At 47.4% G+C, this 25,036-nt stretch overlaps 1 protein-coding gene across 3 annotated transcripts in view; it reads left to right on the plus strand.

The window, feature by feature from the left end:
- Window positions 1-25,036, plus strand: part of FGGY (FGGY carbohydrate kinase domain containing) — a 367,685-nt gene that overhangs the window by 230,586 nt on the left and 112,063 nt on the right. For all 3 annotated transcript variants that reach the window (XR_012247734.1, XM_073643734.1, XM_073643735.1), the window contains 3 exons: window positions 103-177; window positions 2,259-2,379; window positions 17,339-17,433. Coding sequence is in view for 2 of the 3 variants with exons in the window: in XM_073643734.1 (XP_073499835.1) it covers window positions 103-177; window positions 2,259-2,379; window positions 17,339-17,433 (291 nt within the window). In the remaining variant the exon portion in view is untranslated. The remainder of the gene's footprint in view (window positions 1-102; window positions 178-2,258; window positions 2,380-17,338; window positions 17,434-25,036) is intronic.

A 25,036-nucleotide genomic window follows, 5' to 3' on the forward strand; every position in this document is an offset into this window, starting at 1 on the left:
GAGCAGATGGCAGTGAAGATATTAAATTGCAGATTAACTTGACTTTAGTCAAACGCTACAGAATCCTGTTTACACCAAAACGTTATTTTATTTTTTTCTCAGGTTGTCGGGTTGACTCTGTCCAAGGGCCTGGATGATCTGGCTTTACTGTACTTGGCCACAGTGCAGAGCATTGCGGTGAGATGCAAAGGGTTTTCCTTCCATTTAATCAGATGGAATATTGATCGAGCATTTATGAAAACTGATACAATGTATAATGTTCCTCCTAATGGGCTATAGGCATGAATCACCTGACTGCAGATCTGAAATTATGGCAGCGAGTGGACTATAGGGGGATGTATTTCTATGTTGTTATTATTTGCATGTAGCAAGATGGAAATTGTGACACACATGCTAAATTTCTATTTGGCAATCACAAGACTAATTTAATAGTGTAGTCAGGGATGTAGCTATAGCGTCTGCAGAAGGGGTAATTGTACCCAATGGCCACTGTACCAGGTAGAAAGGCAGCAATGTTATAAAAAGCACCTGAAGGTGGGTCCTAGGAGCTTAACATGTACCTGTCATTTTATCTGACTGCTCCTTACTCTCACTCCTATTGCTCTACACATCCCACTCACTCCTCTTACTCCCCTCATGCCCCTCTCTCCTCTTACTCCACACACTCCCCTCTCTCCTCTTACTCCACACACTCCCCTCTCTCCTCTTACTCCCCTCATGCCCCTCTCTCCTCTTACTTCACACACTCCCCTCTCTCCTCTTACTCCACACACTCCCCTCTCTCCTCTTACTCCACACACTCCCCTCTCTCCTCTTACTCCCCTCATGCCCCTCTCTCCTCTTACTCCACACACTCCCCTCTCTCCTCTTACTCCACACACTCCCCCTCTCTCCTCTTACTCCCCGCACTCCCCCTCTCTCCTCTTACTCCCCGCGCTCCCCCTCTCTCCTCTTACTCCCCTCATGCCCCTCTCTCCTCTTACTCCATGCACTCCCCGCACTCCTCTTACTCCAGGCACTCCCCTCTCTCCCCTCACTCCACGCACTCCCCTCACTCCTCTTACTCCAGGCACTCCCTTCTCTCCTCTTACTCCATGCACTCCCCTCACTCCTCTTACTCCAGGCAATCCCCTCTCTCTCCTCACTCCACGCACTCCCCGCTCACTCCTCACTCCCCTCTCTCCTCTTACTCCACACACTCTCCTCTTACTCCACACACTCTCCTCTTACTCCGCACACTCTCCTCTCACTCCGCACACTCTCCTCTCTCCTCTCACTCCACACACTCTCCTCTCACTCCACACACTCTCCTCTCACTCCACACACTCTCCTCTCACTCCACACACTCTCCTCTTACTCCACACACTCTCCTCTCACTCCACACACTCTCCTCTCTCCTCTCACTCCACACACTCTCCTCTCACTCCACACACTCTCCTCTCACTCCACACACTCTCCTCTCACTCCACACTCCCCTTACTCCTCTTACTCCACACACTCCCCTCACTCCTCTTACTCCACGCACTCCCCTCACTCCTCTTACTCCACACACTCCCCTCACTCCTCTTACTCCACACACTCCCCACACTCCTCTTACTCCACACACTCCCCACAATCCTCTTACTCCACACACTCCCCACAATCCTCTTACTCCACACACTCCCCACACTCATCTTACTCCACCCACTCCCCACACTTATCTTACTCCACACATTCCCCACACTCCTCTTACTCCACACACTCCCCTCTCTCCTCTTACTCCACACACTCCCCTCACTCCTCTTACTCCACACACTCCCCACACTCCTCTTACTCCACACATTCCCCACACTTCTCTTACTCCACACACTCCTCTTACTCCACACACTGTTCTCCTCTTACTCTCAATACTCCTTCACTCCTCTTACTCCACATATGTCCCTAGCTCCACTTACTCCACACACTCCCCTCCTCTTTTTACACGCACTTAACTCAATTATCTTACTTCAAACACTCTTCTCCTCTTACTCCACACACTCCCCTCACATATCACACTCCATTCCCTACCTTGACTCCTCTTACTGCACACACTCCACTGACTCCTCTTACTTGACACACTCCCCTCGTCTTACTCCACACACTTTCACTCCTCTTTATTCCATACACTCTTCTCCTCCTACTGCCCACAATCCCCTCAATCATCTTACACCACTCCCTACCCTCACTCCTCCTACTCACTTCAATCCATTCTCAGTTAACTTTTTTCTTTTTGTTTGTAGTTGGGAACTAGACACATTTTGGATACAATGAAATCTTCAGGCCACAATATCAGCAGTTTGTTTCTATGTGGGGGGCTCAGTAAGAACCCCCTGTTTGTGCAGATGCATGCTGACATTACTGGTAAGTCAATGCACTTAAAAAATTTGCAAAGCACAGGACCAAAGAAAAAAGTTAACTTTTCTTTTCCCTCGTATGACTCAATCAGGCAAAGTTAGTTAACAACCAGCATTGTTCCTATATTAGTTCCCATTGGGTTGCCATCACACTCTGGGCTGGCGTCAGCACCCGGGCAAGTGCCAGGGCCCTGGACAAATGGAGGGGCCCACTCGACAGCACACTATAGAACCCGTGAGTTGAAAGTGCCCGATGCCAGCACTGCCCCCCACCCCCGCATCATTGTTTCAACTACTCACATCTCCCTGTTCCCCGCAGCTCCGGTCTCTTCATTGTCTTCTGACTCTCTGTGACGTCTAAGCTCAGAGGGCACAATGATGTCACTACAGCGCACCCTCTGTGCCGAACAGTGCAGAGAGCCAGAAGACGCTTAGGTGACTGGAGCTGCGGGGAACGGGGAGAGGTAAGTCTTTGTTTATATATTCTTTTTATATGGAAAATTATATGGAGCCCATTATACTGTATGGAGCACTGTATGAGGCCCATTATACTGTATGGAGCACTGTATGAGGCCCATTATACTGTATGGAGCACTATATGGGGCCCATTATACTGTATCGAGCATTATATGGGGCCTATTAATTATACTGTATCAAGCATTATATGGGGCCTATTATACTGTATGGAGTACTGTATGGGGCCCATTATACTCTATGAAGCATTATATGGGGCCCATTATACTCTGGAGCATTATATGGGGCCTATTATTCTGTATGGAGCACTATATGGGGCCCAGTATACTGTATGGAGCACTATATGGGGCCCATTATACTGTATGGAGCACTATATGGGGCCTATTATACTGTATGGAGCACTATGTGGAGCCCATTATACTGTATGGAGCAATGTATGGGGCTCATTATTCTGTATGGAGAACTATGTGGAGCCCATTATACTGTATGGAGCAATGTATGGGGCTCATTATTCTGTATGGAGCAATATATTTGGCCCATTATACTCTATGGAGCAGCATATGGGGCCCATTGTACTATATTGAAGATTATGTGGTGCCCATATTACTGTATGGAGGACTATGTGGTGCCTATAATACTGTATGGATGACTATGTGGTGCCTATAATACTGTATGGAGGACTATGTTGTGCCCATAATACTGTATGTAGGACTATGTGGTGCCCATAATACTGTATGGAGGACTATGTGGTGCCCATAATACTGTATGTAGGACTATGTGGTGCCCATAATACTGTATGGAGGACTATGTGGTGCCCATAATACTGTATGTAGGACTATGTGGTGCCCATAATACTGTATGGAGGACTATGTGGTGCCCATAATACTGTATGGAGGACTATGTGGGGCCCATTATACTGTATGGAGGGCTATGTGGGGCCCATTATTCTGTATGGAGGACTATGTGTGGCCCATTATTCTGTATAGAGGACTATGTGGTGCCCATAATACTGTATGGAGGACTATGTGGTGCCTATAATACCATAATACTGTATGGATGACTATGTGGTGCCTATAATACTGTATGGAGGACTATGTGGTGCCCATAATACTGTATGTAGGACTATGTGGTGCCCATAATACTGTATGGAGGACTATGTGGTGCCCATAATACTGTATGGAGGACTGTGTGGTGCCCATAATACTGTATGGAGGACTATGTGGTGCCCATAATACTGTATGGAGGACTATGTGGTGCCCATAATAGTGTATTTAGGGCTATGTGGTGCCCATAATACTGTATGTAGGACTATGTGGTGCCCATAATACTGTATGGAGGACTATGTGGGGCCCATTATACTGTATGGAGGGCTATGTGGGGCCCATTATTCTGTATGGAGGACTATGTGTGGCCCATTATTCTGTATAGAGGACTATGTGGGGCCATTATGCTGTATGGAGGACTATGTGGGGCCATTATTCTGTATGGAGGACTATGTGGAGCCCATAATACTGTATGGAGGACTATGTGGTGCCCATAATACTGTATGGAGGACTTTGTGGTGCCCATAATACCATAATACTGTATGAATGACTATGTGGTGCCTATAATACTGTATGGAGGACTACGTGGTGCCCATAATACTGTATGGAGGACTATGTGGTGCCCATAATACTGTATGGAGGACTTTGTGGTGCCCATAATACCATAATACTGTATGGATGACTATGTGGTGCCCATAATACTGTATGGAGGACTATGTGGTGCCCATAATACTGTATGGAGGACTATGTGGTGCCCATAATACTGTATGTAGGACTATGTGTTGCCCATAATACTGTATGGATGACTATGTGGTGCCTATAATACTGTATGAGGACTATGTGGTGCCTATAATACTGTATGTAGGACTATGTGGTGCCCATAATATTGTATGGAGGACTATGTGGTGCCCATAATACTGTATGGAGGACTATGTGGTGCCCATAATACTGTATGGAGGACTATGTGGTGCCCATAATACTGTATGGAGGACTATGTGGTGCCCATAATAGTGTATGTAGGGCTATATGGTGCCCATAATACTGTATGGAGGACTATGTGGTGCCCATAACACTGTATGGAGGACTATGTGGTGCCCATAATACTGTATGGAGCACTATGTGGTGCCCATAATACTGTATGGAGGACTTTGTGGTGCCCATAATACCATAATACTCTATGGATGACTATGTGGTGCCTATAATACTGTATGGAGGACTATGTGGTGCCCATAATACAGTATGGAGGACTATGTGGTGCCCATAATACTGTATGTAGGACTATGTGGTGCCCATAATACTGTATGGATGACTATGTGGTGCCTATAATACTGTATGGAGGACTATGTGTTGCCTATAATACTGTATGGAGGACTATGTTGTGCCCATAATACTGTATGGAGGACTATGTGGTGCCCATAATACTGTATGGAGGACTATGTGGTGCCCATAATAGTGTATGTAGGGCTATGTGGTGCCCATAATACTGTATGTAGGACTATGTGGTGCCCATAATACTGTATGGAGGACTATGTGGGGCCCATTATTCTGTATGGAAGACTATGTGGGGCCATTATTATGTATGGAGGACTATGTGGAGCCCATAATACTTTATGGAGCACTATGTGGTGCCCATAATACTGTATGGAGGACTATGTTGTGCCCATAATACTGTATGGAGGACTATGTGGTGCCCATAATACTGTACGGAGCACTATGTGGTGCCCATAATACTGTATGGAGGACTATGTGGTGCCCATAATACTGTATGGAGGACTATGTGGTGCCCATAATACTGTATGGAGCACTATGTGGTGCCCATAATACTGTATGGAGGACTATGTGGTGCCCATAATACTGTATGAAGGACTATGTGGTGCCCATAGTACTGTATGGAGGACTATGTTGTGCCCATAATACTGTATGGAGGACTATGTAGTGCCCATAATACTGTATGGAGGACTATGTGATGCCCATATTATTATGTGGAGCACTATGTGGTGCCCATAATACTGTATGGAGGACTATGTAGTGCCCATAATACTGTATGGAGGACTTTGTGATGCCCATAATATTGTATGGAGCACTATGTGTTGCTCATAATACTGTATTGAGGACTATGTGGTGCCCATAATACTGTATGGAGGACTTAGCGGTGCCCATAATACTGTATGGAGGACTATGTTGTGCCCATAATACTGTATAGAGGACTATGTTGTGCCCATAATACTCTATGGAGGACTATGTGGTGCCCATTATACTGTATGGAGGACTATGTGGTGCCCATAATATTGTATGGAGGACTAAGTGTTGCCCATAATACTGTATGGAGGACTATGTTGTGCCCATAATACTGTATGGAGGACTATGTTGTGCCCATAATACTGTATGGAGGACTATGTGGTGCCCATAATACTGTATGGAGGACTATGTGGTGCCCATAATACTGTATGGAGGACTATGTGGTGCCCATAATACTGTATGGAGGACTATGTGGTGCCCATAATAATGTATGGAGGACTATGTTGTGCCCATAATACTGTATGGAGGACTATGTGGTGCCCATAATACTGTATGGAGGACTATGTGGTGCCAATAATAATGTATGGAGGACTATACTGTCCGGTCTGCACTGTGCGCTGTGAGGATTCTCTGGTTTCTGATATCTATTGTGGAATTTACAATAGATATCACTCATGTAATGTAAGAAGTAAGTGAAATCTTCGGCATTGTACTATATACGAGGGTCAGTCAATAAGTAATGCCTCCTATTTTTTTTCTCCTTTTAATTGGCAAGAAATTCAAATGCAATTACATAGGTTGAAAACCACAACATTAACGATTAATTTGTCACTTTTCAATATAATCTCCATCCATTTCCACAGTCTTGGTCCACCATTTAACAAGGGCATGTATTCCAGCATTGTAAAAAGCATTCTTGGGACCCACCGTGCACAAACTTTTCTGTATCCCAGTTGTCCAATAATTTTCATCACACTGCCTTTACTGAGGCAGATAATGCCACACAATTCATCTGCAGTCACCCGGCGGTCACCACCAATGATGTCATCGACTCGCTGAATGTTGCTTGGAGTCACTGCGGTTACTGGCCTGCCACTCTGCATTCTGTCAGCCAACGGTGATGGCCCTTCAGCTGTGTTACAGCGACGAACCCATCGTCTAACAGTACTGACATCCAGGGGTGGATTAAGAGTAGCAAGGGCCCCGGGCAGTTTAGAAGGGGCCCCCCACACACACACACACCTGATGTATCACATGTCACATGATCCCCTGTGATAGATCATGTGATAGTTCACGTGAAATTAATTTGGCACAATATTAACTATAATAATTTTTTTAGGCTGTGTGCCCACTATGCGTTTTTTAAGCGTTTCCGTAGCGGCAATTCCGCTGCAGAAACTCTTAAAAAACGCTTGGTAGAAGGTCTGCCATGTTCCCCAATGATAATCCGCATGTGCTGTGCACATGCTGCGGAAATTTCCGCTGCGGATTATCATTGTGGAAAAATCTGCAGCACTAACAATTATTTTGCGGAATCGCTGCGTTTTCGCCGCCATTGACTTGCATTGGAACGCATGGAATCCGCATCACTGCATCTGTACATGCAGAATCCATGCGTTTCAATGTGCGGATGGTACCCGGGTGTGGAGGACAGGAGACTCTCCTCCGGACCCGGGTACCATAGAACCTGTAAAAAAAGAATAAAATAAAAAATAAATATTATACTTACCTTCTGATGGCCCCCGGTGTCTTTATCCGATGCGTCCTGGCTTGCCAGCAGCTCGCGATGGTCTGAAAAGGACCTGCCGTGACATCATTTAGTCATGTGACGGGTCATGCGACCGCTGACGTCGGCAGGCCATCAGAAGGTAAGTATATATTTATTTTTTACCATTCTTTCGGTCACACTATATATGCCGGTTGCATGGATTTATATAACGTGACCAAGTTGTCAAGCACTTTCCAAGTGATGCTAAAATCGCTTGACAACCCGCATGCGGAAATGCAAGTGAAGAACGCTTCACATCCACATGTCCCTGGCAGGAAAAACACAAGTACAATCCGCATGTACAATCCGCATGTACAATCCGCATGTACAATCCGCATGTACAATCCGCATGCACAATCCACACGCACAATCCGCATGTACAATCCGCATGTACAATCCGCATGCGTTTTTTCTGCCAGGGAGATGCAGAAATGCTCAAAAAAAATTCGGTACATTTCTGTATCGTGGGCACATAGCCTTACATTAATTGTATGACTCAATATTCAGCACACGTAGCCATCTATACACAGCGGGAGGCTGCACGGTGCCATCTATACACAGCGGGAGGCTGCACGGTGCCATCTATACACAGCGGGAGGCCGCACGTAGCAATCTATACACAGCGGGAGGCCGCACGTAGCCATCTATACACAATGGGAGGCCGCACGTAGCCATCTATACACAGCGGGAGGCCGCACGGCGCCATCTATACACAGCAGGAGGCCGCACGGTGCCATCTATACACAGTGGGAGGCCGCACGGCGCCCCCCCCAGAGACAGCAGCAGGCCGCACGGCGCCATCTATACTCAGCAGGAGGCCGCACGTAGCCATCTATACACAGCAGGAGGGCGCACGTAGCCATCTATACACAGCAGGAGGCCGCACGGCGCCATCTATGCACAGCAGGGGGCCGCATGGCGCCATCTATACACAGCAGGGGGCCACATGGCACCATCTATACACAGCAGGGGGCCGCACAGCGCCATCTATACACAGCAGGGGGCCACACGGCGCCATCTATACACAGCAGAGGGCCGCACGGCGCCATCTATACACAGCAGGGGGCCGCACGGCGCCATCTATACACAGCAGGGGGCCGCATGGCGCCATCTATACACAGCAGGGGGGCGCACGGCGCCATCTATACACAGCAGGGGGCTGCACGGTGCCATCTATACACAGCAGGGGGCCGCATGGCGCCATCTATACACAGCAGGGGACTTCTCCGTTGCAGCAGTGCAGGCCGGGCGCGCACTGCGTGACGTCACAGCTAGGAGACACGGCCGCGCACAGGGCCGTGTCTCCTAGCAGTGACGTGGCCGGGCCAGCACAGGGAATTTAACTGCTGCAGTGCTGGCCCGGCCGATGAAGAAGTAGCGGCGGCCGCTGCTGTGGGAGCGGTCCGCGGCCCCCCCTCCCGCCACTGCTACCGGTATGAGGGCAATCCGGCATTAGACACCCCGCCGGGAGCCGCGGGCCCCCTGCAGGCTCGGGGCCCCGGGCGGTAGTCCGGATTGCCCTCATTATAATCCGCCTATGCTGACATCCACTGTTGCATCACTGTACACATTTTTCAGTCTCTCATGAATTCGAATGGACGTTTCACCTTCTGCATGCAAGAATTCAATCACAGAACGTTGTCTAATACCAACATCGATGTCAGCCATTTTGCAAACGGATACAGTCCTGCCACCTGTTGGTGCAGGAAGTTGCAATTGCTGTCTATTGGAGAAGAAGGTTTGAGGAATTGTGCCAAATTCGAATATTTAACATAACTACCTTATTTAAGGAGAAAAAAAATTGGAGGCATTACTTATTGACTGACCCTCGTATATAGTTCTCCGCCGTATCTGTGCATCATGAATCGTGGTATGTGATAAAGGGGCCCACTGAGACTTTTTCACCCACGGCCCACAAAGACCTGGAGCCGGCCCTGATCACTCTTCCACTTGAATGCCTCCTGAACACCAAATCTGCTGAGATAGAAGCAGTGGCTGAAGCATGCCTGGTTGTCATTCAGCTTTCCTAGTGTCCTGCTTGGAAAACCTGCCTTGTTTTGGAGTCACAGGCATAACTCACCTATCCATAGGATCCTATTTTATACTTAGGTGATATCATTTATTTTCATGGGACAACCGCTGTAATGTAGTGTTCCATAAATGTCTTAAAGATGCAGGACCCACCTGTGCAGGCGTGGATTAAGAGTAGCCAGGACCCCCCCCCTCCGCTGACAGAAATAGTGGTGAGTGTATCGCGGCGCGCACATTTTTCCCTTATATACAGAACTATACATAACATAGCGCCATACATAATAGGGCAGGGGTGGGAGATTAATTTTCAGAAGGGGCCACACGAGAGACCGTGAGTGTTGTGGAGGCCGAACAATAGGCTGAAATTAATTCTGCTGAATATTAATATATTAATAATAATTATTTTTGATTTTATTTGCATCACTTAATATTGAGCAAAATTAATATGCTGACATAACCTATATACAGTACGAGCCCCCACATAGTCCCCTCAATCAACAACCAAAGCAATCAATCTATAGGGCCTTCATACACGTAAACCATAAAAAAAAAAAAAATTCTTTATTTTAAAAACTCAATTCATAAAGACATTAGTGATGAGCGAACGTGCTCAGATAACTTGTTATCCCTGCACGCTCGGGTGTTATCCGAGTATCTTTTAGTGCTCGAATAATACTGTATATTCGAGTCCCTGCGGCTGCATGTCTTGTTTTTGTCTGTTAGACAACTACAACACTTAACAAACAGGCAATCCTCGCATGTGTTGTACCTGTCTAACAGCAGATGCAACACTATATATGTAGACCCTATAGGGCCTGAACAGTTGTGTACTTAGATTAATGATGTCTTCTTCTGACGCTTTTTCTCCTCTTTTTTGGTCATTCAGGGATTCGTCAGGGAATTCCTTCAATCAGGACAAGAAAAGGAGACTATAAGCCGAACTGCAATGAGAATAACAGCTCACAGGTCCAGGCAATATACCCCCACATAGCTCCCTACATACAATATGAGCCCCCACACAGCCCTCCATATACAGTATGAACCCACGCACAGCCCCCTTCATACAGTATAGGCCCCACACAGCCCCTTGCATACAATATGAGCCCCCACACAGCCACCCCATATATAGTAGGAGCCCACACACAGCCCCCTACATACAGTATGAGCCCCCCATAGCCCTGTACATACAGTAGGAGCCTACACACAGCCCCCTACATACAGTATGAACCCCCCATAGCCCTGTACATATAGCATGAGTCCACACACAGCCCCCTACATACAGTATGAGTCCACAAACAGCCCCCTACATACAATATCAGCCCCCACACAACCCCCCATGTACAGTATGAACCCACACACAGCCCCCTACATATAGTATGAGCCCCTACATAGCTACATAGATATGGTAAGAGATCTCACACAGCCCCATAGATACAGTATGAGCGCCCACATAACTCCCTCTATACAGTATGAATCCACACAAAGTCCCCTACTAACAATGACACCACACAGTCCCCCAATATACAGTATGAGCCCCCTACATACAACATGACCCCCCCACACAGCCATATACATACAGTATGAGTCCTTACATAGCTCCCAATATATAGTATGAGCCTCCACATAACTCCTTGCAGCCCCCAAACCCACAGGATAACATTAATCTGTAGCCCCCAAGATAGTATACTATGCAGCCACTAGCAGCTCCCACAGTCACATATCCGGTGGCCCCCCCATGGTCACATACCCTGCAGCCCTCCCCCCATGGTCACATACCCTGCAGCCCTCCCATGGTCACATACCCTGCTGCCCCCCATGGTCCCATACCTTGCCCCCCCTCATGGTCACATACCCTGCAGCCCCCCATGGTCCAATGCCCTGTGCCCCCTCATGGTCACATACCGTCAAGCCCCCCCATGGTCCCATACCCTGCCGCCCTCCCTTGGTCACATACTGTGCTGCCCTCCCTTGGTCACATACTGTGCTGCCCCCCCATGGTCACGTACCCTGCAGCCCCCCCATGGTCATGTACCCTGCAGCCCCCCCATGGTCACGTACCCTGCTGCCCCCCCATGGTCACGTACCCTGCAGCCCTCCCTTGGTCACATACCCTGCAGCCCCCCCCCCATGGTCACATACCCTGCTGCCCTCCCTTGGTCACATACCCTGATGCCCCCCATGGTCACATACCCTGCAGCCCGCCACCCATGGTCCAATACCCTGCAGCCCTCCCCCCATGGTCACATACCCTGCTGCCCTCCCTTGGTCACATACCCTGCAGCCCGCCCCATGGTCACATACCCTGCAGCCCGCCCCATGGTCACATACCCTGCTGCCCTCTCTTGGTCACATACCCTGCAGCCCCCCTCATGGCCACATACCCTGCAGTCCCCACCATGGTCACATACCCTGCAGCCCTCCCATGGTCACACACCCTGCTGCCCCCCATGGTCACATACCTTGCACCCCCCCACATGGTCACATACCCTGTAGCCCCCCCATGGTCATGTACCCTGATGCCCCCCCATGGTCACATACCCGGCGGCCCCCCACGGTCACATACCCTGATGCCTCCCATGGTCACACATACCCTGTAGCCCCTCCATGGTCATATGCCTTGTGGCCCCCCCCATGGTCACATACCCTGCAGACCACAGGGTGACTTGCCCAAGTCACTCTCTCACAGAACAGGAAGCAGTTATTTGCTTCTTACTGTCACCAGGAGCTGCCAGCAGGAGGGAACAGGAAGATAGGAAGCACTGAGCACAAGATGAGCAGGGGGCGGAGCCAGCACTGAGCACCACAGGGAGCTGCAGTGCAGGAGCCGACAGCCGGGAATCCCAGGGGCTCTGCGCGTGAGTACAGCAGAAGTGGGCACGCAGAGTGCGCTGTGTGTTCGCGTCTGCTGCATTGTCCTGTGGGCGGCGCGCGCACATAACATTATAATGAGGGCGGTCTGGCCATGGGCCCCCTCAGAGCTTCGGGCCCCGGGCAGTAGCTCAGATTGCCCTCATTATAATCCGCCTATGCACCTGTGGGACTCGTACCTAGGGTATATAGAGAATGCAGGTCCCACGCCCCGTCTCATCAGGTGGCTGCACGTAAATGTCCAATGTTGTAATACCTGTTTAAGACAGGTAAGAATTAAGAAAAAATGTCTGCCGTCTTAACGAAACAGCAGCACTCTTGTCTACATGCAGAATCACTTTTTTCCTTTACTAGAATCGAGCTGCAATACCAGACAAAACCTGCAAACGAATGGTGGCTCTGTTTCCAGAATATTTTTCTAGTCCGATACAACCTTCTTTACTTATACATTTGACTATTATTTGACTCTGTTTTCACCCTGACCCTTATCAGTTGTGTTATCTGCTCCCCACATGTCACCATCTGCTGGAATCTGCTGGTCCAGTGGAATTTACACAGTGAAGTGGAAACTATTTTGCTTGTTGCTGTGATACCTTGATCAAACATTCCAGGACCGGGGCAGTGATCACACCCTGCAGATATGTATCTCTCCAGGACGGGGAATCCCTTCTTTTTGTTTTCTTCTTGGCCTTTGGAGAAAAGTCAAAGTTTATCAGCAGCAAATGTTTCTCTCTGTTTTATGTTACAAGTTACTACAGAGTTTACTGGTTGCCATGGAAACATGAAAAGTTTCCTGCCAGTGATACATTGTATATTCTGTCTCTGGCTGCAATAAGAAGCTTTTTTGGAATAACACCATTGGAATATTTTCCAGCTCTATTCTCCCACCATCTGTAGGACACACGTACAGGCCCAGAGTGCAATCATGCATAGTAGTTTAAACAATGAGGGGGAGGGGGGACACATGGATTTTTAGGGTCCAAATTTGATTCAAATGGAGAATTAGATTTTTTTTTATTTATCGATTCCCCAATTTGCAGATCGTTCGGGTAGGTGCTGCAACCTACTAAACATTTCTGAAACCCACTTATGTATTTTGATTCCATCTTGATTTCAAGATGTCTCCTTGCTGTCGGTGAATGAAGCTCTTCTTTGTTTCAATACAGAGGTTAGAAGCCTGAGTCCTGTTCATATAACTTATGGGGTTGTTACAGCAACTTTTTGCCGACAATGATCTATGAGCAAAACACAGCAGCAGCTTAAATTTTTTTAGTCATACAGATGGGATAAATATCGCTTAGCCGATAGCTATCTCTCCTGACTCTCCCAAGATCTTTCAGCTCAGCCAAGCATTCATGTGTTTTCAGTGGGGAAAGAGGAGTAAGCTGCTGCCAGACACCTCTGGCAGCAGCTTATCTCTCCTAAAAATAAAAAGATCGGATGTTGAAATTCCTTTAGCCCCATACACATTTGATGGTCAACTGGTCAGTCAGAAATTGGTTGGTTTGTTGTAATAATAATGTTTTTATTTATATAGCGCCAACATATTCTGCAGCGCTTTACAATTCAGACAATTTACAGACATTATGGGCACTGTCCCCATCGGGGCTCACAATCTACATTCCCTAGCAGTATGTCTTTGGAGTGTGGGAGGAAACTGGAGAACCCGGAGGAAACCCACGCAAACATAGGGAGAATATACAAACTCCTTGCAGATGTTGTCTTTGGTGGGATTTGAACCCAGGACTCCAGCTCTGCAAGGCTGCAGTGCTAACCACTGAGCCACCATGCTAACCACTGAGCCACAGTGCTGTACTTTCATCATGTAATGTGTATGTTGGCTTTCAGTTTTGCATTGTTGATTGTCATGGTCCTTGCTATTAAAATTCTCTAAAGTTGGAAATAATCCCATTATATATCAATCACAGGAAAGGAAAAATATGGATAATCTGTGCTGCTGGTAATCAAAATGGTAAATCCAAGTATACAAAAGTATGTTTACGTTTTGTTTTATTTTGTCAACATGTTTCGAAGTACTACACACCTCTTCATCAGGACAAAAAAAAAAGCTTTTTATCCTGATGGAGAACTGTGTAGTACTTTGAAATGTGTTGACAAAATAAAAGACTGCAAACCCACTCGTGTGGACCTGGATTTACCATTTCGATTACCAGCAGCGCTGATTATCCACATTTTTCCTTTCCTGTGATTTCTTCTGTGAAATCCTGCAACAGCTGAATTTATATGCCATAATAATGTTGTGTGAACACAACCTGACCAGGTTACCATAATCTTTTTTTAATATTTGTCTACCGGATAAGACCCTATTGTGCTGTTTTCTGCCCCCTAGATTTCATCATGGTGGTGTTCATAAGCGATCATAAGATACAGATCTATCGCGCCATCATCGCTTTTAACATTTGCATTTAGAGATTGCTATGTAGCTCCAAAATGTCATTAAAGGGAACCTGTCACATCCTAGTTGCTATGTACAATGCCTGCATTGCTTTGTTAGTGGTGCAATGTGCATCACTAACAAACTCTTTTCATTATAATCGGTGGTAGTATAACGATTTCATAACTTTATATACACTTTGGCCTCAAAAAATCCCCTCCGATGTCGACAGTTCAGTACTGACACCACTAGGTCGGAGCTGATTCCAGGATCCTCATACTCACTGCTGTCTAGTCGCCTCTTCTGGCTCTTTATTGTTTGGTTATCTGCTGGCGTAAATGATAACAGCAGTGTTCTCCAGTGCCCTTAGACATTCCTGTAATAATTTGTCACTTCTGTGTTGTACATTATGGTGACTGTTGGGGGCGCTCTTTTACGCCTCTCCCCGCGGAGCTCTACCCACTCTTCACAATGTCGGTGCTGCAGACAGGACTGTGCACAAATGGGAAGAGTCACATTCTGGCAAAACTGAACAATCAGCGATAAGGGGAATTTTTTATATTACATAAAGCGACAATAAAAATGTAAGTTTCATTAATCAGGAAAAAAAAAGAATTCTGCCCAGATCCATAAATTATATAACAGTGTAAAAATGCATAAATTATATAACAGTGTAAAAAATCATTTTTGACTTGTGATATTTGCTCCATTAAAAACATGAGCAATTGCATAAAAAAGCATAAGAAAATCAATAAAAAGCCAGAAGAGGCGACTAGACAGCAGTGAGTATGAGGATCCTGGAATCTACTCCGATCTAGTGGTGTCAGTGCTGAACTGTCTACGTCGGAGGCGATTACTAAGGCCCGCACTCCAGCAACTCCGATCTAGTCTCCTCAGCAGTGAAGCATCTAGATCGGAGACTAAAGTGAGGAGCGCAAAAAATCACCTCCGATCTAGACGCAACCTTGCCACATAGGCAGCGCCAGCGGTGACTGAATGCGGGGCTGCCCCTGACTGAATGAGAGAATCACACCCCTATGACTGAATACGAGCAGGTAGGACAAAGTACAGTATATATAAAGTTATAAAATGATTATGCTACCACTGATTTTAATGAAAACAGCTATAGGGGCAGTGTACATAGCAACTAGGACGTGACAGGTTCCCTTTAACCATGATAAACCCAAGGGGACCGTATAGTACATAAGTGTGGTGCGTAGGTGACCATTCAAATTCTACATATGACCGATTAACACAATGCTACTGTAAACAGTGTGAACATTACATAAGACTGTTCCTATATGACAACAAGCAGAGATGTTATAATGCAAATGAGTAATTTACTGAGACTAATGATTCATAGAACATTATTAAAAAGATTACTGGTGTAAGATGCACGACTATTGTACTAGGTGCACACTTCTTACTAAATTTGGTGTATTGTGGGCTGTCAGCGCACCAAAAACTGTAATATTTACACCAGTTTATGGCTTAAAGTCAATCTTATAGGACACTAGTAGAACTTATTGTATGCATGACCTCATAAAAACCGTCTCAGGACTCTGGAGGGCTGCATGTTTTGGAACACAATAATTGAATACTCCTGAGCCCCTTCAGCCCATTAGATGCACTCGGAGGGCTCAATACCCAGAAAATCTAAAGTGTCCTCATGTACAGAATTCCTGGACATTTATTTCCATTACTATCCTCCGCTCCAACTACCACAATACACAGATCTGTATCAGAACTTCTCATTATTTCAGACATGGGACATCAAAGAAGAGACATGTGACAGGACACCTTGACCATGATCAGGGACATTGTTTGTGGTCACAAGTGATTTATATGGTGCCACGAACATCCTATAGAGCATCCTATAGTGCTCCTTTATCCAGGATGATGTCATTACCTGACAGGTTAAAAGTCTTAGAATTATTTTTTGGGGATTTATTATTACTTCAGTGTAATCATTTTCTTGGTTTCACGCTCCTTTGGTAGATATGCAATGACTCATGGGGTATTTACAGAGTTGAATAATGTCTGACAGTGAGGGTAATATGGGTGTAAAATTAAGCAATATAGTGGTTGGCACAGCATATACTAAAAATGAAGTTAGTATACAGTGAGAGAATGCAGCCTATCCATTGTATATACTTACACTCCTCAACATCGAAAATTGCAACTCCAAGAGAATAAGTCATGGAATGTTGTTTCCATTTTTCCACTATTTGCAGATCAGTAATGTCTATCCTTTCGATCATTTCCATCATTCCACCACTTTTCCTTCTTGGTGTTGCAATTTCAATGTGGAGGAGAGTTTGTACAATAAGATGCAGTTTTACTGAGAGCCATGTTTCATCATGTACAGGTCTTCCAGTTATCTTATCCAAAGAAGTTGAGTCGGTTCTTGTAGGAGCTGCCATCCTAGGAGCCTGTGCATCACGTGATTTTACCTCTATTATGGTAAGTAAATGGTTAACAATTATCAGCAGTGCTCTCCTGTATTTTGACACTTGCTACCAAGGTTGACATTCACAATTCACCGGATCTGGTTATTGCTAAAGGACTCAGCCAAAAATGGATGGTCTACAGCAGAAACCGCACAAAGGAAACTTCACAGACCTCTCCTCTACAAATGCATGCTGCTGGGGAGGTGTTAGGCCATGTTCACACATCATGCTTTTTTCAGCATTTTTTGGATGCGTTTTTTTATGTAAATTTTCAGCTGCGTTTTGCAGTACCAGCAAAGTTTCTCAGATTCTAGAAATCTCATGCACGCATCATGTTTTTTTTTTTTATTCAGGATTTTGTACTTTGCATGGTTTTTTTTTGCAAAATAAAGCATGTCACTTCTTTCAGCATTTTTCCGCAGTTTTTCACCCATTGGAAGTAATGGGTGGTGAAAAAAATGCTGAAAAAACGCAACAAAAAAGCAGGTGTCAAGTTTTTTCAGCGTTTTTTTTTTAGCGTTTTTTTTGTGCCTAAACCAGAATGAATGAAACTTTATGTACATGCATAAAGAGACAAAAGGACAGTGAAAAAATAACGCTGCAAAAAACGCAAGAAAAAAGCAACAAAAATCCTGAACAACCTCCTGGCAAGAATAAGGTTTTGCTGCAGAAAATGAACGCATAAAAAAACATGATGTGTGAACATAGCCTTACTGTGGATAAAACTACAAGATGACAACACTTCTAGTTTACAAAATCACAAGGACATTCAGGTGCTGCAATAAAGTCTAAGGACTCACAAACTATGTTATGTAGGACGCATCATTAAATGGTTTGAGTAATATCATGTTATTCTCCAGTCACATCCAGAGCTGCATTCAAAATTCCAGTGACAGCCACCAAAATGTTCAAATTAGTTCTAGATGTCACTGTAAGGGGTATTCCCGTCTCCAAGATCCTATCCCAATATGTAGTAGGTGTAATAAAAATAATATTAGCAAATACCTCTAATTAGAAATGTAGTATAGTTCTTCTGATTCGCTATGTCACTTACCATATGTGCAGGCCATTGCAGTAGCTTAGGTAACCATGGATACTTAAGCTGCTGCAATGCCCTGCACATAGGGTAAGTGACATAGCGAATCAGAAGAACTATACTACATTTCTAATTAGAGGTATTTGCTAATATTATTATTGTTACACCTACTACATATCGGGATAGGATCTTGGAGCTGGGAATACCCCTTTAATGCTGCCTTCTCAGCACACACATCATCCAGTTGCCCAGATGGAGGGAGGCTGTTGTATATATCCTTCTTTTCAGGGTGTTGTATGATTCCTGTGTATATCGATGTTGCGGGGGTTGCATTAGGTTAGACATCTGGTTCTGGGTATATCCTGTAATCTGCACCCGCTGTAATGTGACCGCTGAGAATCTTCCTCTGTATTTTCTTCTATGATTTGTTTATGTGCAGTTTTTTTTCCCTTCTCTGAGGTTTCAGTACAGATTTTTTTCTTTTCCACTGGTTTACATAAAATCAGATCAGTTCTGCGGTGTATAAACCGTCTGTCGAAACTTTCCGTAACATGAATACTCGTATATATAAAAATGAATTGGTGGTTATTGCTGAGTAAATATAACTTGATTATATAATTTATGAAAATTGGTTTTACAAGTGTGGTCAGAAATACGCCTCTATACATGAAGAATCACGTCTTATCTCTAAGGGTCTTAAAGGGAACCTGTCCGGTCCAATAACACTATTAGCATGCAGATACAGGGTTAATCTACAGGCATTATGGAGAAATCCAACCGCTGTACTGAAAGTGCAGCACCCTGGAGAAAGTGAACTTTATTTCTTTCGGGGACTGCAGGCCCGAAGCAGAATAGTGAGTGCAGCTCTGGAGTGTAATACAGGATGTAACTCAGGATCAGTACAGGATCAGTAATGTAATGTATGTACACAGTGACTGCACCAGCAGAATAGTGAGTGCAGCTCTGGAGTATAATACAGGATGTAACTCAGGATCAGTACAGGATCAGTAATGTAATGTATGTACACAGTGACTGCACCAGCAGAATAGTGAGTGCAGCTCTGGAGTATAATACAGGATGTAACTCAGGATCAGTACAGGATCAGTAATGTAATGTATGTACACAGTGACTGTGACGCACCCCTGGGCCTTCGTCGTGCGGCATCGCGCGCACGGGAGCTTACCCGGAGCCGGATCTGTTGAGGGTTGTAGTCTCGTGGCGGTGACCCGGTCCGTGCCCAGGGAGTCAAACTGAGCGGCGATGTATTAGCGGTAGATGTTGGACGACTACGCCACCCGTTGAATGCAGCGAAGGAGCTGCCGCTGCAGGGCAGACCGCTGAGGCCGGTGGTAGGATTGTGCAGCGTGATAGTATCACCCCCAACGGGAGGGGTATGGCCTCAGGGCAGCCGACGTGGATGATGGGGGTAGCAGGAATCACTCAGAGACGATGCGCTGTAGTTCAGGGTCTTTACTGGTGATAAAGATAGACCCTCCCGGAGTACTGGCTAGCGATCGGGGCCTGGTCAGTCCTTGAGCAGATGGGATCTCCCCTGGCCAGGCGGAGTTGTAGGCTTCCCAAACTGACTGTACTCTTCTGGCTACCTTGCTAGAGGCGGGTATAAGTAGCCCACGTCCCTGAGTGTACCGTATGGTGCTCACCCGTATGGCCGGTGACTCGGGGCCTTCTAGTGGCGTCCGCTCCACGACGGCGGTGCTGGTCCCACGCGTGTGACGGTGCCTTCGGGTTTCTTGGCCAGAGGACCTGAAATCCCCTGCCGGGCGGTTTCTGCTGCTGGGTAAAGATTAGTCCCCACAGCCTCGGACTCCGGGTCCGGTGATAGCTTCTCAGTCAGGGCGAGCTCTGCAGCTGCCAGCCCCTGACTCCTTATAGCACTGCTCCCACAGAGCTCCTGATGTTCTTTTCCTATATCTGCTGCTCTTCTCTGTCTCTACTTCTTCTCTACTCACTAACCCTGCCTCAGCCCTAGGTTTATATAGGGGAAGTTCTTCCCCTCCCAGGACTGGGCAGGAGGTGTGGCAGGCATAGGATCCCTGACCAAGAGACCTCCCACCTGCTCTCAGACATAACATTGCTGTTACTGTGGAAACCAGACCCCTGGGGTGCCACATTCCCCCCTAGTGAAATTTAGTACTCCGGGACTAAACATATTTTTAGAAAAACATAACAAGGTATAAACAATAATAATACAATAAGAAAAACACATAAAGATGGTTACGGCGTGTCCGCAACCGGGTGCAGTTTTGAAGAAAAGCAAGGTGTCCATTTCACCAAAACAGGGAGACGTAACCAGGTAGGGGTCTGTCCTGCCCCGAGTCCTTAGCAGTCTTTAGTCCATTCCTAGGTTACGCTCCAACCAATTGTACAAGGATTCCCGGTAAATCCACCAAGGACTCCTAAAAATAACTAGAAACACATAATTATTTACAAGTAACAGACAGGTGACCACAAATAAAACAATTTAAACACTTCAAATCCTCCAACGTGCGGGTAACTGGCCTCTAGTGGCCCTAGTGGACCTACGGAGCTGACTGTCTGGCCCTGAACTACAGGGTGTAGGAGCTGTCAAGGGTAAACTGGGCAGCTGTCTACGGGCTCTTTGGCTCACTAGGGGTACGGCAGGCTCACTATGAGCAGAGGGTTGATCCTCCTGTTCTGCTTGTGTGGAGTCTGCTGCCTCCTGGACCGGCTGCTCTTCCAGCTCTACCTGTTGCTCCGTAGGCACTTGGGATGCTGGTTGGAGGAACGTGAGGACGGGTACCACAACTGCACCATTGACTTGAGTCCAGGACCGAGGGAAGTCTCCGAGCACAGTACTAACCATATCTTCCCTTTCCTCTACGGGTCGAGGGTCTTCTTGCTCTCCTTCTGGGTTCCGTAGCTGTTCGGGACACTTCTTCAGGTGATCCCGGGATACAATGGCTGTGGTTTCCCCTCCGTCTTTACTGATGGTACAAACCTTTGGGTTGTCGTGGCTTGAGGGCAGTACGGTGTACGGGTCCTTCTCCCACTGGTCGTCCAACTTGTGGAGCCGTCTCTTCCTCTTCAAGACCTGCTCTCCGGGTACCAGGGGAACAGCGGGAGCATACTGGTTGTAAGTTTTCTCTTGTCTTTCCCTAGCGCGACAGAGACTTCGCTCCACACTCTCCTGTACTTTCCGGTACTGCTGCTGCCTCTCTGTGTCCCAGTCTGCTTCCGGTGAAGTGTCCTCGGGTGTCAGGACTCCCATCTCCAGGTCAACAGGTAGCTTACCAGGCCTTGCCCTCATTAGGAAAGCCGGGGTACAGTTGGTGGAACCTACAGGGATGTAGTTGTATAGGTCCACCAGGTCGGGCAGCTTCTCAGGCCACAGACTGCGTTCTTCCAGGGGCAACGTTTTCAGAAGATCCATTACCACCTGGTTCATTTTCTCACAAAGTCCATTAGTTTGCGGATGATAGGGTGTCGTCATTATCTTCCGGCAGCCATACAGATTGCAGAATTCCTGGAAGACCTCCGCTTCAAAGGCAGGTCCCTGGTCCGTCAGCACTTGGTCCGGGTACCCGTGTGGACAGCAGAAGTGCTGCTGGAAGGCTCTAGCTGCTGTTTGAGCTGTTAAGTCCTTAACGGGGACGACAACCAAGAACCGGGAGTAATGATCCACAATGGTTAACGCGTAGACGTAGCCACTTCTGCTTGGGGTCAGTTTTACATGATCCAAGGCTACCAGTTCCAACGGCTGCTTGGTGACGATGGACTGAAGGGGGGTCTTCTGGCTGGCACGGTCCTTCCTTCTTAGGTTGCACGGGCCACAGTCTCTGCACCACCTCTCGATGGTTCCCCTCATGCCTACCCAGTGGAACCGCCCGCGCAGCAGGAACTCCAGCTTCTTCCATCCGAAGTGTCCAGCCCCGTCGTGGTATGCCTCCATCACCATGGCTGCGTCTCTTCGTGGCACCACTACTTGCCAGATTAGTTCATGCGTCCGGGAGTTAACCATTCTGCGGCACAACTTCCCCTTGTAAAGGAACAGTCGACTCTTCTCAGCCCACAGTTGTTTGGCTTCCTCCGGAGCGTCTGGGTCAAGGCGAGCCTCTGGCCGAGTCAGCATCTCCTTCACCAGTCGGACGGCAGGGTCACTGTCTTGCGTTTCCTCCCAGTTGTAGTGAGGCAAGGGGTTAAACGTAGCGGCTTGCTTACTCCTTACCCGATGGGAATACTGGATAGTCCCATGACGGTGGAACGCGGGGAGTTCGACTTCTTCCAGTCCCTCTGGATCTTCTCCTACGTCCGGTAGGTTTGGCATCCTGGACAGGGCGTCCGCGTTGGTATTGGAGCGTCCTGCCCGGTATTTGATTGTGAACTCGTAGTTGGACAGACGGGCCATCCATCTCTGCTCTAGGGCACCGAGTCTTGCCGTGTCCAGGTGTGTCAACGGGTTGTTATCCGTGTACACGGTGAACCGGGAAGAAGCGAGGTAGTGCTTAAAGCGTTCGGTGACTGCCCACACCACTGCCAGGAACTCTAGCTTAAATGAGCTGTAATTCTCAGGGTTTCTTTCGGTGGGTCGCAGTTTTCGACTGGCGTAAGCGATTACTCGTTCTTTCCCCTGCTGGATCTGGGACAGTACGGCTCCTAGCCCGATGTTACTTGCGTCGGTGTAGAGGATAAAGGGTTGGCTGTAATCAGGGTACGCCAGGATTTCATCCCCCGTGAGGGCCATCTTCAGCTGGCGGAAGGACTCTTCTTCTAACTTCTCCCATTTGAAGGGCGGCTTCTGGTTCTTGGCCTTCCGGGACTGGCCTATCAGGAGGTCCTGCATAGGAGCTGCCTTTTTGGTGAAACCGGGGATGAATCTGCGGTAATAGCCTACCAACCCGAGGAACTGCCACACTTCCTTTACACTGGAGGGACTTGGCCATTCCTTAATTGCGGTGATCTTATCAGGGTCGGGAGCCACTCCGTCAGCGCTCACCACGTGTCCCAGGTACTGCACCTTTGGTTTTAGGAGGTGACACTTGGAGGGTTTTACCTTTAGGCCGTAGTTTGCCAGAGCTTCGAACACTTCCGCCAGGTGTTTCAGGTGGTCCTCATAAGTCTTGGAATATACGATGACATCGTCCAGGTACAACAGGACCGTCTCGAAGTTTCTGTGGCCCAGACAGCACTCCATTAATCGTTGAAAGGTTCCTGGTGCGTTACAGAGTCCGAACGGCATGCAGGTAAACTCGCTAAGTCCCATCGGGGTGGTGAATGCGGTCTTCTCCCGGTCCGCCTCTGCTACAGGAACCTGCCAGTACCCGCTAGTGAGATCCAAGGTAGAGAAGAAGTTAGCAGATCTTAAAGCAGCCAAAGACTCCTCTATCCTTGGTAAGGGGTACGCATCCTTGTGTGTGATACGGTTGATTTTCCGGTAATCTACACACATCCTCATGGTGTTGTCTTTCTTTTTGACTAAGACTAGTGGAGCTGCCCAGGGGCTACAGCTATCCCTGATCACCCCAGCCTCCTTCATGTCTCTAAGCATCCCCTTGGCGTGTTGGTAGTGTGCAGGGGGTACGGGTCGATACCTCTCTTTTATGGGAAGATGGTCTCCCGTGGGGATGTGGTGTTCTACCCCCTTGACTCGCCCGAAGTCTAACGGGTGTTTACTAAACACTCTCTCGTACTCTTGAACCACCCGATAGACTCCCTGTCTCTGGTGTGAGGGAGTGGAGTCAGTACCCAAATGTAGTTGCTGACACCAGTCCTCCATTGTTTCCTTAGAGCCGTTACCTTCCTCCGGGGAAGATGGAGGCAAGGGTTCTACGGACTGTATGGAATTTTGATTGATGGTATACAATTTGGCTAGCGTGGCATACCGGGGCAGGTACACTTCCCTCTTCCCGATATTTATTATGCGAACGGGCACCCTTCCATGGCGTACATTGACCACCCCCCGTGCTGTCAAAATGGTGGGCCTACTGTCTGAGTAAACTGGTTCTACCATTGCCTGGTAATCTCTACCTCTCAGACCAATAGCTGCCCGGCACCAAATCATCATTTCACTTTTTGGGGGCATGGCAATAGGGAAAGGGTCACACATTCTTACGCTACCAATCTCACCACCGGAGAGTTCTATCTGTTGCCGTCGCATCAGTGCCCGGATCTCTTTCTGGAGCACTCGCTGCTGGCCGGAGCTGGCGTTCTTGGCAACCTGCTGTAAAAGGAAAATCACCTCTGCAAGACAATTTTCAATTACATTAGTTCCTAGAGTTATCTTTGGGTGACTCTCGTGCTTGTCAATGTCTACAATGATCAGTCCCTGTGCCGCCAGTTCAACTCTACCGATTTTAATGGTCACCTCTTTAAATCCAATCTGTGGCACGGGCTGACCATTGCTGGCGATGATACTCAAATCGTCGTCAGGGTAGTGGGTGATATCCGAGTCATTCCAGTACTGCTTGAAGAGCACGTACGGGATAGTGGTAACCTGTGACCCGGTGTCCAGTAGGGCACTCATAGGGATGCCATCCAGTACCACAGGCAAGACTGGACGTCCTCCCACATATTTGTCGCGCCAGTTCGATGGGCCTGATGA

The sequence above is a fragment of the Phyllobates terribilis genome, unplaced genomic scaffold (assembly GCF_046119375.1).
Source record: "Phyllobates terribilis strain yellow unplaced genomic scaffold, ASM4611937v1 Scaffold_8__6_contigs__length_399053987, whole genome shotgun sequence".
NCBI lineage: Eukaryota > Metazoa > Chordata > Amphibia > Anura > Dendrobatidae > Phyllobates > Phyllobates terribilis.